Consider the following 15,593-nt stretch of genomic DNA (forward strand, 5'->3'; position numbering starts at 1 on the left):
TGTAATGCCAGCACTTGGGAGACAGACGCCAGCCTGGTCTACAGAGTGAATTCCAGGACAGCTAGAGCTACACAGAGAAACCCTGTCTCAGAGGGAAAAAAAAATCAAGCCAGTTGGTGATGGTGCACGCCTTTAATCCCAGCACTCAGGCAGAAGCAGGAGTATCTGTATGAGCTTGAGGCCAGCCTGGTCTACAAAGTCAGTTCCAGGACAGCTAAGGCTGTTACACAGTGAAACTCTAGGTCGAAAAACCAAAAAAGAGAAAAAGAAAAGAAAAGAAAATTAAACAGGTCAAATGTCACCATGGCCTTTATCGATGTTTTATATAGCCTTGATGAAAATTTTCTCAATTCTTTCAATTGCAAGTAGGTTTTTATAAACAGTAAGACATTTAGAAAGCCTGATTTTAAAATGAGAACAATGTTTAGGAAGTCAATTTTAAAAAGACATCCTTATATTTAAAAGCTTACTTAGGGACTGGAGACGAAATTCAGGACTACACTTTTGCTGACCCAAAACCAAAACTAAAAGCGATTACTTCAAGTTTCTCTTGTAAATTTATATGACTTGATCTGGAAAAATATTTTTCCATATTTAATCAGCATCCCACATTACAGCACTTGAGCATAACTACTGAAACCCCAGCATCTTTAAGTGCAGCATGACTGTTACTGCTGGGGCTCCTGACCAGCCCCGGGCTGGCCTGTTATATTCCTCAGCACTTCTCTCTGCAAACTCCAGCACGCACCTCTTCTGCCTCGTCAATTTTTCTTGTGTGATTTCTTTTCTCTACTAATCAGCAACTCTTTCAGGGAGGACACCACAGTCCTTTTACTACTAGAACCACGTATTGCTCAGAGTAGAACATAACGCATATAATGTTCCAAGTACTGGGAAATGGGGCCAGATATTGGGGGCTGGCATGCCCATTTGAGTCACTCTCCCACACCCCAGTTCTGGAGATCAAATCTAGGATCCTGCCCATGCAGAGCAAGCATCCTACACTGAGTCACAATCCTTAGCCTAAGGATCTGGGGGTGCCCCTACCCCCTTTCAGCATCATCCTCCCTGTCAACACTGTTTGCATTTTAACACTGAAGTCACTAGAGTAAGAAGAGACATTTGGGCTTAAGGGCATAGTTCAATGAGAGTGCACTGGCTTGGCATGTATGACGCTCCAGGTTCGATGCCAGCATCACAGAAATAGAAAGAAGGAAGAAGAAACAGGCAAGAGACTGATGAGGAAGAGAAGAAAGGAGGAAAAACTTCACAGGCAGGGGGGAGGGTGATGGAGACGAGAAAAAGGAACAAACATGGGGTTAACTGCCCTCACCACCCCTTAGGTCTCCCGTTGCTGAAAGGGAGGGGAATATTCATATGTGCTAAGGTCAACAATTGGGAATCCTGAGTTTTTTTTTTTTTTTTTTTTTTTTTTGGTTTTTCGAGACAGGGTTTCTCTGTGGCTTTGGAGGCTGTCCTGGAACTCACTCTGTAGACCAGGCTGGCCTTGAACTCACAGAGATCCGCCTGCCTGTGCCTCCCGAGTGCTGGAATTAAAGGCGTGCGCCACCAACGCCCGGCTCTGAGTTTTTTTAAGTAGAAAAAAAAATGACTCTAAGGTCAGAGATTGGGAATCCTGAGTTTTTTTAAGTAGAAAAAAAAATGATTCCTTTCAGTATCTTTCTTTAATTACTGTAAGTATAACCAACTCCTTAAAAATAGTAAAAATAGTCCATTCTATTTACTGAATTGGTCAGGTTAAAATGTAACTATATGTATGGCACATGGAAATTACATATTCAAAGAGGAAGTATTAATTGGAGCCAATTAGGATTAACTATAATACTAACTTTATGTTATTCAGTGTCAGTCAAAATTAAAAAGAACTTAGCAACTAACTACTAAATATGAAATAATGCACACACATCCCCTAGTTTTGTTTAAAAAAAATAGTAAACTTGTTTTCTACCGTGTCAGTGACACCTATAACAGAGAAAAATCAATTTCCCTGCTTTCTATCACTTGGGGTAAAGTGTGTAGAGGTTATAGTGGCCTCATCCTGTCAGCTGCAAGATGCTTGTACTATTATTATTAGCACTGTAAACCGCATGCAAGGTGTGAAAAACACTGGCATTTAGAGTGCAGGTTGGCGCCTCATTTAGAGTGCAGGTTGGCGCCTCATTTAGAGTGCAGGTTGGCGTCTCATTTAGAGTGCAGGTTGGCGCCTCATTTAATCTTCGCAATATCAAGACCAGTAGTCACAGAAACAAGGCACAGTCTGCCCCTCACCTGAAGAGTGGATAGAGAAAATGTAGTACATTTACACAATGGAGTACTACAATGGAATCTTGAAATTTGCAGGGAAATGGACAGCACTAGAAGAAACCATCCTGAGTGATGTAACCCAGTTGCAAAAAGAGAAACACTCATTTATGGATTTTAGACATGAATCAGGAGAGTGCCTGCATACACTCCCACTGCCAGAGAGTCTGGGAAACAGAACCTTCATCCAGCGACTGATGAAAGCAGAGGCAGATACCCACAGACAAACACTGAACTGAACTCCTGGAATCCAGTGTCAGAAAGAGAGATCTGATGGGCAAAGGAGTTAAGTCTGGGCTGGTTTAACACACAGAAACAGTTGACCTAACAAGGGGGAGCTCTTGGACCCCAGATTGATGGTTATGTGGAAAGCATAGGGCTAACTCAGACCCCCTGAAGGTCAGTGAGGAGGCCTAGGTAATCTATGGGGCCTTGGGTAGTATTTGTCCCTGGTGTACAAATAGACTTGGAGTGCCCAAGCCACAATATGGGATGCTCTCTCATCTGGGACTCTTGGGGGAGGGCCTAGGCCCTGCTCTGGATGAAATGACAGATTCTGGAGATCCACCATGGAGGGCCTCACCCTCACTGGGGATCAGAGTGGAGATTGGGTGGGGGACTGGGGACCTGGTGGGGAGGGCAGGAGAGGAGGGGAGGGAGAGGGAGCTGGGATTGACATGTGAAACAAGCTTGTTTCTAACAGAAAGAAAGAAGGAAAGAAAGAAGGAAGGAAGGAAGGAAAGAAAGAAAGAAAGAAAGAAAGAAAGAAAGAAAGAAAGAAAGAAAGAAAGAAAGAAGGCACAGTTACTGCCTCGGTTTTAGTAACCCGACCCATAGGAACCGCCAGTCAGAGCAGAGCTGAGAAAACCCAGGGGTGCTTCCAAAGCTGCTGCTCTCGGATCCCCTCAGCAGGCATGTCCAACCTGCCACCCATTGGCTGCAATCATGAGGCAGAGGACAGCCACGAGTGTGCCCTAAACCAAATTCAAAATTACTGAAACCATTCTGAGATTTGTTTTGCAATTTCTTTGTAATTTGAGTGGTTCTCAAGTTGAATCTTGTAAATGATGACATCATTTCACAAGTCCACAGTGGATTTGCCTGCTCCTATGACAAGGATTATAAAACTTTCCTGTGTCCATCACAAACACTATTACTCTATACACAATGGCCAGGACCCCTCCCTCCACAGACATCTGTACCTGGTCGCTGGAGAGTTCTGGAGCCCCAAATTTGGTCCTTGTAAAGTTGTCTTCCAGAAAGGAGTTAACGTGACTAAAAATATAAACACACAAATAAATTCTATTAGAGAAACTGAAAAAGAGAATATGCTATTTCCCAACGTTAACAACCTATTATTCATTAAAGGAAACTGTTTCTTAAATTGCATCAGCTCTTATTTAAAAAAATCAGCAGTAGAGGTACTCAAATATAAAATATTAAAAACTTAAGGTGCAACTTTTGGATATTTTTTATAAGTTTCAAGACAAGATTTTAACAGTGTGAGCAATGGAACAGATGCAAAAATATGTATTAGAGAAGCTTGGTTTTGGTTTTGGAGACAGGGTCTCCTATGCAGCCCTGACTGACCTGGAATTCACTATGTAGATGGAACTCTAGATCCACCTACCTCTGCCTCCTGCATACATGTGCCATCATGCCTGGACACCAGATAAAGTCTGATTGTACTCTTCAACAAAAGAAGTCACATGAAATATAAAAACAGGCAAACTTCACACTTCTCCAAGTATAGGAAGATTTCCTTAGGCTTCTTCGTTTGTCATTGAGACAGGGTCCTTCTTTATAGCTCAGGCTGGCTTCAAGTTCGGAATCCTGCCTCAACCTCCCCCATGCTATGTTTATAGGCGTAGGCTTCTCACTCAGCAAGAGCTTTCTTAAATAAGACAAAAAGGAAGGCACAGACCACAAAGAATGGTGGTCTAAGATTCTGCACAGCATGGGAGAAGATGGTTGCGGCATGCGGAACTGACTGAAGCCGAGGGACTAGAGGAACAAGGGTACAGGCTACTAACAGCAGTCACTGCACTAAGAGCTGCTCAAGTTCAACACGCAATTCATCATGGGAACACAAACACAGTGAGTCCAGCCTTATCCACTAGACCCACAGAAACTAAGCAGGAACAGTGCCCAGTGATAGTGGAGACAAAGACGCATTGTATAAGGCTAAAAGGACCACAGATTAATTCAGCCACTCTGAGGAACAACTCCAGTGTTTGGATCACCACAACATCTTCTGGGTTTTTTGTTTTATGGTGTTTCTTTTTAATACATATATGGAATCTGTTATGGTATGGATTTCAAAAATTTCCCCCAAAACTCAGGTGCTCAAGGTTTGGTCCCTAGTGCAGCAGTGTTTGGAGGTGGACTTTGGGAGGTGACTGGATTGTGAAGACTCTAACTTTATCAAGAGATTAATTGCTGCACTCATAGCTTCATGGGCTACAGGAAGATGATGGGAACCTTTGAGATAGGGCCTAAGAGCAGTGGTGGCACACACCTTTAATCCCAGCACTCCGGAGGTAGAGGTAGGCAGATCTCTGTGAGTTTGAGGTCAGTTTTTCTACAAAGTAAGTTCTAGGACAGCCAAGAATATACAAAGAAACTCTCTCTTGAAAAACTGGGGAAGGTAAGGACTAGTTGGAGGAAGCAGCCTACTGAGGATATGCCCTGGAAGGATGTGTATGTGTGTGTATTTAAGTGAAATATATATATATATATATATATATATATATATATATATATATATATATATATATATGTTTGTCTGTGAATCACATGTGTGCCTGCTATCCACAGAGACTCCGGAAGAAAAGAGCAGCCAGTGCTCTTAACCACTGGACCACCTCTCCAGCCCTAAGGGTATATCTTATCCTTGGCCCTTTCCTCTCTCCATTTCCAGCCTGCCACAATGTAAGGAGTTCAGGGCCACGATTCTTGGCCACTGGCCAAAAGCAACAGGCCTGAAACCATGAGCTAAAGTAAATCTTCCTCCATTTGAAAGGTTTACTTAGGCGTTTGTCATAGAAACACAAAGCTGACTATATACCACTGAAACAAAATCTCATAAAATAATTCTTACCCTCCTACACCAGAATCTTCACTGCTCTGCTATTCTGCCCTTCACCATCCTGCGTCATTCCATCATATTTCAATGCTAAAAAAAGTTGTTAAAGTGACTTCATCCTGTTTTTTTAAAAAAATCTCACCTAGATGTACCCTGCAGTAGCAAAACCAGAGAAAAACCCCTAAGAAAGAGTAAACAGGAGAGCAAAATCTACCAACCGGGCTGACAACCAGTGAGACAGACATACCATGCATCAACTAACAAATTCTCCAGGGGCCTAAGGAGATGGCTCAGCAGTTAAGTGTGCTTCCTGTTCTCCCAGAGGACCACGGGCAGCTCACAACCGCTTGTACTCCACCTGCAAGGGATCCAACGCCTTCTTCCAGTCTCTGTGCACATGCACACACGCACACACGCACACACACACACACACACACTTAAAAATAAATCTCTAAAAGTAATTTTCTAGATTTAGCAATGTTGAACAAATTGCCACAATACAAAATAACACAAATGTTGTAACTGACCATTTGATAAGGCTTAAGAGCACAGAGCAATCAGCCCTCATTCATTGTGTTACCGACGACCACAGAGTACATGACTGGGCTTTGATAAGGATCCATGTAACTATTACAATGACTCTGTATACCACCACTTTTCCAGTCACAAGACAGTTCACTGCGAGTCACTGTGCTAGCACATACATATAATCCCTGTCCTTGGGAAGATCAGGGGTTCAAAGCCAGCCTGTAAAGGGGACAAGGTTAACCAATATGAAAATCGGAGTACCACCATGTTGACTTTGCTTTTACTAGAGACAGAGAATGTCATAAAATATTGATAATAAACCAAGATTTCTTCTGCCATTTTAAAAGTAAACTATAGTATAGAATGATACATGCCCTGCAAGGAGAATCTGAACTAGAAAAAAAGTGTTTAATATCAGTTGTGCTAGGATAGCTCAAGTGTTTACTATATGTGCTCTAAATTAGGTTCCAGGTGCCCCCGTTTTCCGATGGGAAGGGTGTGTTTCTGGACGGCAGAGTAGAGGCTGGTATCTATATCGGGACAATTCTTCAGTGACTGGTATAGCATAAGTTGGCCCCTTGCTAGGAGATGATAGTGGGGTGCCCTACTGTCCTACTGAACGTCAGTCACTTCACTGGTCCTGTCTCTCCCATCTGCTCTAGGCTACATGACTTGGTTCATATATATACACCATAGTGAGCTCTGCAAAAATAGTTTCCTCTACATTTCCTCATTTAGTTTAAAGTAACAAAAATAACATTCTGGGATATCACAGTTTGATAAACAAACCAAAATGAGAAAGGAAGGCCTTCTCTCAGTGGAAGCTCCATCCCTAAAACCTCCCAAGGCTCACAGCTGGACACTCAGGAGCCAACAGCTGGACACTCAGGAGCCAGCCTTCCAATGTTTGACTAATCATTCTTCAAAGTCAAATAAATATCAAGTAGGATCATATGCTGTATGGTATTTTTTTAATTCCAGCTGTTTTCTTAAACTTTTATCAATTAGCAATTTATATCTAAATTATCCTTGATTCAGACAGACAATTCTTCATTTGAATATATTATATTTTGAGAGTTTTCTCTACAATATTAGTAACGATGTAGTCAAGGATTGGCAGACAAAGATAGCTTTTTTTTTTTTTTTTTTTGGTTTTTCGAGACAGGGTTTCTCTGTATTGCTTTGGAGGCTGTCCTGGAACTTGCTCTGGAGATCAGGCTGGCTTCGTACTCACAGAGATCCGCCTGCCTCTGCCTCCCGAGTGCTGGGATTAAAGGCGTGCGCCACCAACGCGTGGCTTTAAAAAGACAGTCTTTATAACATGACAAACATCCCTTCCTAGTCCTCACTGAGAACAGGGTCATTCATGTCCCTGTACAAAGCAAAGAATACACGGTATATACAGGCTGTTGATGAAATAATCAGCATTAATGAGTGCGTCCCCAACTCCATGTGGCACATTACTTGGAAGTAAGTGACATGCGAGGGAGTTAAGATGATTATAGAACACATGATCATTTGCCTAATTACTGCTTGTTATTTTCAGTGACTAGAAAATAAATATGTAAAAGAACAAAGCACGGTACTGTGAAGACAGAAGATCCAACTCTCAAATGCTGTGGACAGCAAATAGGCTAGTTAACCAGAGGCTTCTAAATGCTGATAGTTACCTATTAGAAGTGGTCCCAAAAGAAAATAAATAAGGGGAGTGGTATCTTCAGAGAAATCTAAGAGTTGTTTTAAAATTCAATTCAATGAGATCAGCTCTAAAGTTACACTGGAGCAACAATATATAAGAAGTTGCCTTGCCGGGCCTTTAATCCCAGCACTTGGGAGGCAGAGGCAGGCGGATCTCTGTGAGTTCGAGGCCAGGCTGGACCGATAGCCTCCAAAACAATACAGAGAAACCCTGCCTCGTAAAACCAAAAAAAAAAAAAAAAAAAAAAAAAAAAAGAAGTTGCCTTGTGATACATAACTCTATGCTACCACCACTTCTCCCATCTGAGGAACTTGTTAAGGAGGCAAAGAGAGGGTTAAGCAAAGCGGTAGGAGGGCATCAGAATGTAAGGCAGCTGCAGACGTAGTAAATGCCAGTGGGTACCCCAAGCATGTTTGCTGAGTAATTTAAAGGTATCATTCATGTCTTTTATTAGTGTCATCCTTGAGTTATAGGTAATATATGTATATTGTCACTTGCACTGGTGGTGATTCAGTTCCTCTTGAAGGAGATGCTGGCAGTCACAAACAGTAACAGTAGGACACCTAACCAGCTGCTAGTTGCACTGGGGTGCTTATAAGCGGGTGGACAGAACTATGCCATGAGCAGCGAGAAAGCCAGCACACCCACAAAGGAGACAGTGTTGCCGGATGCTTCCGGAACGCAAACACTGTGTGGTGGCTGCATAGTTGAGTTGTTGCTGTAATTGTTTTCAAAAACAGTTTCCAAATCGCACAGTGGGTTTTGGAGTAAATCAGCCCACAGCAATGCTGGGAGTCTCTTCGGATTACTGAGAATGTCATCACCAAGTGGAAAACAGTCAACATAAACTAAAATACATTTTACGTTGCTACATGAAGGTCATGGGCTGGCACAGAAAGCCACTTGTAAGTCCATATAAGATTTAATTTCTTATACATTCAATACTTAAATAAACAGATATTAACAGATGTGGTAGCTATTATCCTATTAAAGACCCTGGTTCTACAACATTAATTCCTCGACCTCCACTTGTTTCCTCTTAGGAATCCTTTTGTAGACATTTGGCATAAGATCGAAAACACTGCATCATTAGCTATCACTCACTAGCACTTGTTAGCTCAAAATGTATTGGTGGGGAGGGACACAAAATGCATACTAACTCAGGTTAGATTAGCAAAGCTGAAGATATTAAAAACACATACTTTGATGTCAGATTGATGTTTAATAATCTATTATGATTTCAATTTCCTGGAGATCATCATATTGTTAGAATGAGGTAACCATGTGAAAGAGACACGTGTTCCCTGCAGATAAGGAAAGCTGGAAGGATCAAGAGGGGCAATCCATCTACTTAAGGGGGCATTCCCACAGGGACCTCCTTGTTTTCAGTCTGAACAGAAGGCCTTAATGCCTCTCTGTCACCCTGATAATTCTGTCCCCATCTCCCTTTCCTGAACAATTTTAGTTTGTAATAATGCCAAATAAACTTTGACAATTGCAGTATCTTCATTTCAGATCTGTTAAAACTGAAATTAAATATGATGATCTCCTGTGGACAAAAGCAAATTACTAAGAGCTCCTTACAGCTACACCTATACAGTGGTAGTCTCTTACTGCTTGAACATGGAGTGTCTGTGACCTACTTTACTTAAAAATAAAAGACCTCAGAGGAACTACACTTTGCTGAAACAGTTATTTTCTATCAAGTCCTCTACAGTCAAGAGCCAATGGTTTCTTAGATCTCTCTGGCTTGTACAAAAGCTCTAATAGAGATCACTGAATATCATCATGACATAGCATCACACTAGCTGTCCCCATGACTTAATGTCAGGGATCTTAAGAAGCAATTGCAAGGTACAATAAAATAAACCAGCATACAGTGGGACTGTTGCAGGACCCAAACTCCATCAATACATACTCTGTGAAAGTTCAAGTCACTTACAGAAACTGTAACAGCCAGGGCACATCCTCCTTTCTGTGTATTCTCTTTTCTTTCTTTCTTTCTTTTTTTTTTTTTTTTGAAGATTTATTTACTATGTATAGTGTTCTGCCTGCAAACTAGGAGAGGGCACAAGATCTCATTATAAATGGTTGTGAGCCACCATGTGGTTCCTGGGAATTGAACTCAGGACCTCTGGAAGAGCAGCCAGTGCTCTTTACCTCTGAGCCATCTCTCCAGCCCTCCTGTGTATTTTCAGTCAGACACAGAAGTAACATCCAGTGTAAATGCTTTGCAGATGGTTGCTATCCCTCCAGGCTTGGTGCCTGTAATTTAGGTACTAGACAGCTGGAGGAGGAGGATGCTAAGGAGTCGTTTCAGGACAGTCTGAACTAGGGAACTACAGAGTGAAAACATGTCTTAAAAGAAAAAAGATCAAAAAGTTGATATCCTTTCTTGCTTAGTTAACTAAGACCCCCCCTCAAAAAATTCTGTATGTTCAGTAAATTGCTTTCATAATATTTCCAATTCAAGATTTGTTAAATCTGTGCTTACAAAACTAAGGATACAGATGGTTGGCTATATCGTTGATCTAAGCACATCCACAGTGGTTTTCTGGTTAGTCTCTCCTATGGGAAGGATTCTAGTCTCTTCACTGTCTGTGGTGAGTTAAGTTGAAAAATCCTGATACTTTTTTTGGGAGGGGGAATTTCGAGACAGGGTTTCCCTGTGTAGCTTTAGAGGCTGTCCTGGAACTAGCTCTTGTAGACCAGGCTGGTCTCAAACTCACAGAGATTAGCCTGCCTCTGCCTCCTGAGCGCTGGGACTAAAGGCGTGCACCACCACTGCCCAGCCAATCCTGATACTTTCAACTCTCACCTATACACTATAAAGGATGGTGACATTTGTCATAGTGACCCTGCTGCAGTCCTCAGGCCAGAGCATGGAAGTATTTCCTCCTAAAAGGACTTTTTATTCCACCATAAATATGACCTTCCACACTCACCAAGTGTTTAAAAATCACAAACCACCTCTGCACTCACAATCGTATTTCGTTTTTGGAGCATTTAACAATTTCTGGCAAAAGTATTAACTGTTAGTTGGTCATCATCTTTCACAAGAATGCAGGCAACCAGAGAGGAGAGATCTTTTTATTCATTGCTAAACCCCAAACACCTAGGATAACATCTCCTATAAAATAAATGTAACAGGAGTACAAGTTCTGCACAAAGTCTCCCTAGAGAAAGTAGATTTCAATCTTTCACTCACATAGTTAACAAGTACCTTGTAGGTAAAGATTGTGGGGCAGACACAAGAGAATCATAGATTTGTATAATATCAGATAGCCACCAAGTGCTACCAAGCCGAGGATAGGACAAGAGGCCGGAGAATCAGAGCAGGGGCTGTTTTAGACGGGCAAGTTCTCCCTCTGAAGTGATGCCACTGTTTCAAGATGTAAAGTCCACTTCCTTGTGACCATGAAACAAATGCACAGGCTCTGGAATGGTGGTCCACTCAGGAAGGCCCCAGACAAGGCCTGCATGGTGGGAGTGTTGTTTAAGATGAGTGTCATTCCAGTGGCCCTGCTACTCGGTAAAGTGTATGGGGCAGTTATCAATGGGAAACAAGGAGGTTACATTTCACCCAATGCATTCTGAATCTCCAAGCAGTCACTGGATCCCAGCTATGAAACGTCTGCGGCAGCCCATCGCACAAGACTACAAAGCACAGAAGTAAGCGCACTGTTAGACGCTCTCCATAGCAGTGCCTGGCCTCTTGAAACTGACTTACCCACATGCCATCGCCAGTAAGGTGACAGACTTTACAGAGAAGGCGCAAATACAGAGGAACCCAGTATCCGTTAAACAGTCGACTATCACAGAGCATGCACAAAAACGCAACTTCCACAGGACTGTTTGGGAATTCCATCACTTTTATTCGGCTCTGACAGGGATTAAGTCACCAAGTAACGGTTCTGGCAGGATGGAAAACATTCTAAAGAGGGACGCTTGTGTCGTTTCCTTCCGCTACCAGGCTTTGGATTCCAAGGAACTGTGACTGGAGCCCAGACAGGATGGGTCAGTGACGGGCCGGACCACACCTGGACCGGGCCACCCACTTATGCCTATCTCTCGCCCGCTACGTCAACCCACACTTCCAGTTAGGAAATTCCCAACGCGGCTCCATTGGGGAAAGCTGTTTTTCACTACTGTCTCGTCAGGTGCTCTGAGGTGACCGAGCACAGTTCGGGCCGCCAGGGCAACGGCCGGGTGTGACAGAAAGCGTCTTTCCTTTAGTGTCCTTTGTTACAGTCCGGGTCAAATCTTTACCTGGTCAAGAACAACGGCAAAAGCTCCGCTCTAAGCCTGTCTTCCACTCAGGCGGAAGTTCCATCTCCGCCAAGGAGGGGCACTGGGAAAGTCCTCAGCCTTCAAAGCCCTCCACTTCCGTTCTAAGTAGCGCACGACAGGCGCGCTGAGAATCTCAGGCGGCCCTGGGTGCAGAGCCAGGCCTTCCCCGCCATGCCTGCACCTAGCGACCAAAGGCCTGAAGCAGCGCGAGTCGCCACTGAGCCAGCGAGGCGGCTCCGGGCGGAGTGATCAGGAACCAGTCCGCGCCGTGCGCAGGGAAGGGATGGAGACCCGGGGACCAGCATCTCCTCGCCACCCCCCGCCACCCCCAAGATGGAAGCGGAAATCCCAGAGTCGTCCTCTTGGGGCGACGCCAAAAAGGACCCCCAGGCCAGGCCTTGCGCGCATGCGCAATGCTACGCCGTCCCTGGGCCCTGGACGGAGCGTGAACCCAGAACCGCGCCATCGACCTCGCCCACGGGCTCGAGCCGCGCGTGCGCGCCAGGGCCCGGGCCAGCGGCCTGGCTGGGATGGAGGCTCGCCCAGCCCCCGCGGCGGCTGCGTACCGGGCGGCGCAGGGGGAGGCCTCCGCCCGGCCTTCGCCCCCGGGGCCCTGCCCGCGCCCGCCGCCCACACGCACGCTTACCTCCCGCGCCGCGTCCGTCCGCTGGGCTACGGGCAGCGGGGACTGCTCGGCCGGGGCCGGGAACAGCGGAGACTTGGCGCCTCCCCCTGAAGCGGCCCGGCTCGGCGGGCAGCGCTCTCGAGTTCAGCCGTGCAGGGAGGAGGGGGCCGCGGAGTGGGAAGAGAAACGAGGGGAGGGGAGGGGGTGCAAGGAGAAGGGAGGGGGCTGCGCGCTGCGCCCCTCCTCCCTCCGCCGCCCGGGCACCGGCGACCCTGCCTGCAGCCTGGCCTCTGTGCCGTACCCCGCATTCTGTCTTAGTGCCCCGATTTCGGGGGACCCACGCCTCTCCAGTTCTCGGCCTTACATTTAAAGGCGTTGAGTTTTCTGCTTGCTGCAAAGCAAGCGCCTCCGTGTGCTAGTCCAGTCTTACCAACTCCATCCAGGAGGCCGACCTCATTGTGTGGTGTTCGAGGGCTCAGAGATCAGTCCGGTTTTAAAATGAAGGAAATTCTGTCACTTGGGACGATGTGGAATGAACCTGGAGGATGTGAAGCAAAGTAGGCACCAGACAAATACTTACGGATGTCATTTAAGGAGCATTTAAAAAGTCACACCAAAAGAGCCGTGGTTACTGGGACTAGGGAAAAGGGACACTGGGGAATCTAGTGATCAAATTTCAATTAGGAGGAGCAAGCTCATGACAGCTACTGTATACTACGCAGTGGCTACTCGTATCAACAGTGCACACCAAAAACTACTAAGAGAATAGATAGTTTTGGAACAGGATCTCTGTAATAGCCCAAGTTAGGCTAAAGCTCCGTAACCTCCCTCCTCCCTCCTCCCCTTGCTTGATTCTGCCATCAATCACACAGTGTATACATGTATCAAAAAGAACAAACAAACGGTGCACTATAAATGTATATTTGATTTTCAGTTGAAATTTTAAAAGAACCTACTTTCTTATTGACTTCAGTTTTTAGCCCACTTACTGGGGAGATAGGAGATTGGGGTAACTTGCCTCCAGCCATCCAATTAGCAGTGAGGTCAGGACTCAAGGCCATCTCTTCATTCCAGCACGTCCTCTGTTATGGTTGACCATGTGGTTTCTTTCCAAATGACTTGGAAAACTGGGTCAAATGATAAAGGTCTTAGCAGTATAGCTGCTGCCTGGGTCACAGGATCCACAAAGGGCTTTTGGAAGAGGTCCGCATGATCCTTGGTCTTGAGCAAGTTCACTGTCTGGAGGCTAAAGGCCCAGTGTAGGCAGAACACCAACAGCCCATGAATTTAGTACCATCGTGAACTTGGCTTAATTAGAACAGAAAATTGATTCAAGATAATTTTAGGAAATGAAATCCAGACTAGACGTGGAAGGTCAGAAAAAAATTCGAAATTCATATCATGTATTTTTATGGACTCCAAATCGTTGTCTTTAAATGGAGTGTTGATTTGTTTAATATTTCACATAACAAAGCCTGTCAAAGATGACATATTTTTTTAAAAATCCTAAATAAAATCAACAAATAGGATCCAACAATAAAAACCATGATGAATACAGGGAGTATTTTAGTGATATAAGTATACAATGGTAAGAAAGTTATTCTACATAAATAGTCAAAGAAACAGGAAAGTTTTGATTGGTTATTTAAAGTGACAATGTTCAACAGTCTTGTTTTAGTTTTTTTTTCGAGACAGGGTTTCTTGTGTAAATAGCTCTGGCTGTCCTTGAACTCACAGAGATCCACATGCCTCTGCCTTCCTAGTGCTGGGACTAAAGGTGTACACTACCATGCCCAGCTCAATAGTAATTTTTGATCACAGAAACCTTTAGTAAATGGCTACGTGAACTCAATAATAAACAGCTTAAGAGTATATCTAATAAATATAGAGATAAAGTTGGTGCTTATACATAATTGATACTGTAATATAGTATGATAGTGATAGAATATGAGAACTGAAATTGGTGCAGATGTTTTAAGTTATACAATTATATACCCAGCTCCTTTTCAAAAAAAATTTTTGAGACAAAGTAGCTAAAACAACCTTGAACTTTTGATACCAATACTTCAACCTCCCAAGCACTAGGATTGTAGGCACTGCCACAAATGGTTCCTTTTCTCTCTTTGTTTTTTTTTTTCCTTTTCTTTTTTCTTTTTGAGCAGAGTCGTGACTGTCCTGGTACTCACTCTGCAGCCCAAGCTGGCCTCAAACTCAGAGATCAACCTGCCTCTGCCTCCCCAGTCTCCCCAGTGCTAGATTAAAGTGGCATCACTGCCCAGCTTCCTTTCCAGTTTTTGATGAGTGAAATTCAAAGGTGTCTGTGGATGTCTGTTCTAGAAGGTGGGGTTGTCATGGAGCTGGAATAGCATGCTATCCATTCACAGGATAGCTATCTAGTGGTAGGCTCTGGAAGTTACCTTTTTGACTGCTCTATGTAAGGCTTAAGTACACTAGGTTGCTCTCATTGTTAATAAAAAGCTGATTGGCCTATGGCTAGACAGGATTTTCGGGGCAAAGAGGATGCTGGGAGGAAGGAGGGCAAAGTCTCTGGAGTCACAGGAGATGCAGAGAAAAACAAGATGACCGTGCCATGTTGAAGAAGGTACAGCCATGTGTCAGAGGGTAGATAAGAAATAGGGTTAATTTAAAATGTAAGAGTTAGCTAGTAACAAACTTGTGCTATCAGTTGAACATTTATAATTAGTAATAAGTCTTAATCTGGTTATTTGGGAGCAGCTGCTGGGACACAGAGAAACTCTGCCTACACTTGGGGGAAGAGAAAACATTCAGAACCCTCCCAGAAAGTCAGGTGACATTTTAATTTCTTCATCTTTACTTCCTTGTGCCTCAAACAATAGGATGCCCAGGAGACAGTTGAGTAGCCTCAGTTCCTAGAACAAATGCTTTTCGGATTTTGCACAAACTTATGGTTAGTGGTGTCCTTTCCCAGTATTGTAAAAGCAGGGACCAAGGTTGAGGACAGGTTGCTAGGATAGGCATTAGCAGAGCAGGGTTCAACGCAGCCAGATCTTGGTTCTGAGTTT

At 44.1% G+C, this 15,593-nt stretch overlaps 1 protein-coding gene across 25 annotated transcripts in view; it reads right to left on the bottom strand.

Moving 5' to 3' along the window:
* The window catches only part of Rcbtb2 (RCC1 and BTB domain containing protein 2), a 43,526-nt gene extending 30,317 nt beyond the window's left edge, over positions 1 to 13,209 (bottom strand). For 5 of the 25 annotated variants that reach the window (XM_013114076.3, XM_013114070.3, XM_013114074.3 and 2 more), the window contains exons 1-2: positions 11,904 to 12,166; positions 3,525 to 3,597 (exon numbers count right to left, since the gene is read on the bottom strand). Coding sequence is in view for 2 of the 25 variants with exons in the window: in XM_013114067.3 (XP_012969521.1) it covers positions 3,525 to 3,597; positions 11,365 to 11,375 (84 nt within the window). In the remaining 23 variants the exon portion in view is untranslated. Of the gene's footprint in view, positions 1 to 3,524; positions 3,598 to 11,364; positions 12,169 to 12,570; positions 12,701 to 12,913; positions 12,931 to 12,979; positions 13,096 to 13,129 lie in introns of those variants that run through there. The other 20 variants (XM_040732475.1, XM_040731946.1, XM_040732198.1 and 17 more) reach the window with 10 other exon arrangements.
* Positions 13,210 to 15,593: the final 2,384 nt, after the last annotated feature.

This window comes from Mesocricetus auratus, unplaced genomic scaffold, assembly GCF_017639785.1.
Source record: "Mesocricetus auratus isolate SY011 unplaced genomic scaffold, BCM_Maur_2.0 Super-Scaffold_2245, whole genome shotgun sequence".
In the NCBI taxonomy this organism is placed as follows: domain Eukaryota; kingdom Metazoa; phylum Chordata; class Mammalia; order Rodentia; family Cricetidae; genus Mesocricetus; species Mesocricetus auratus.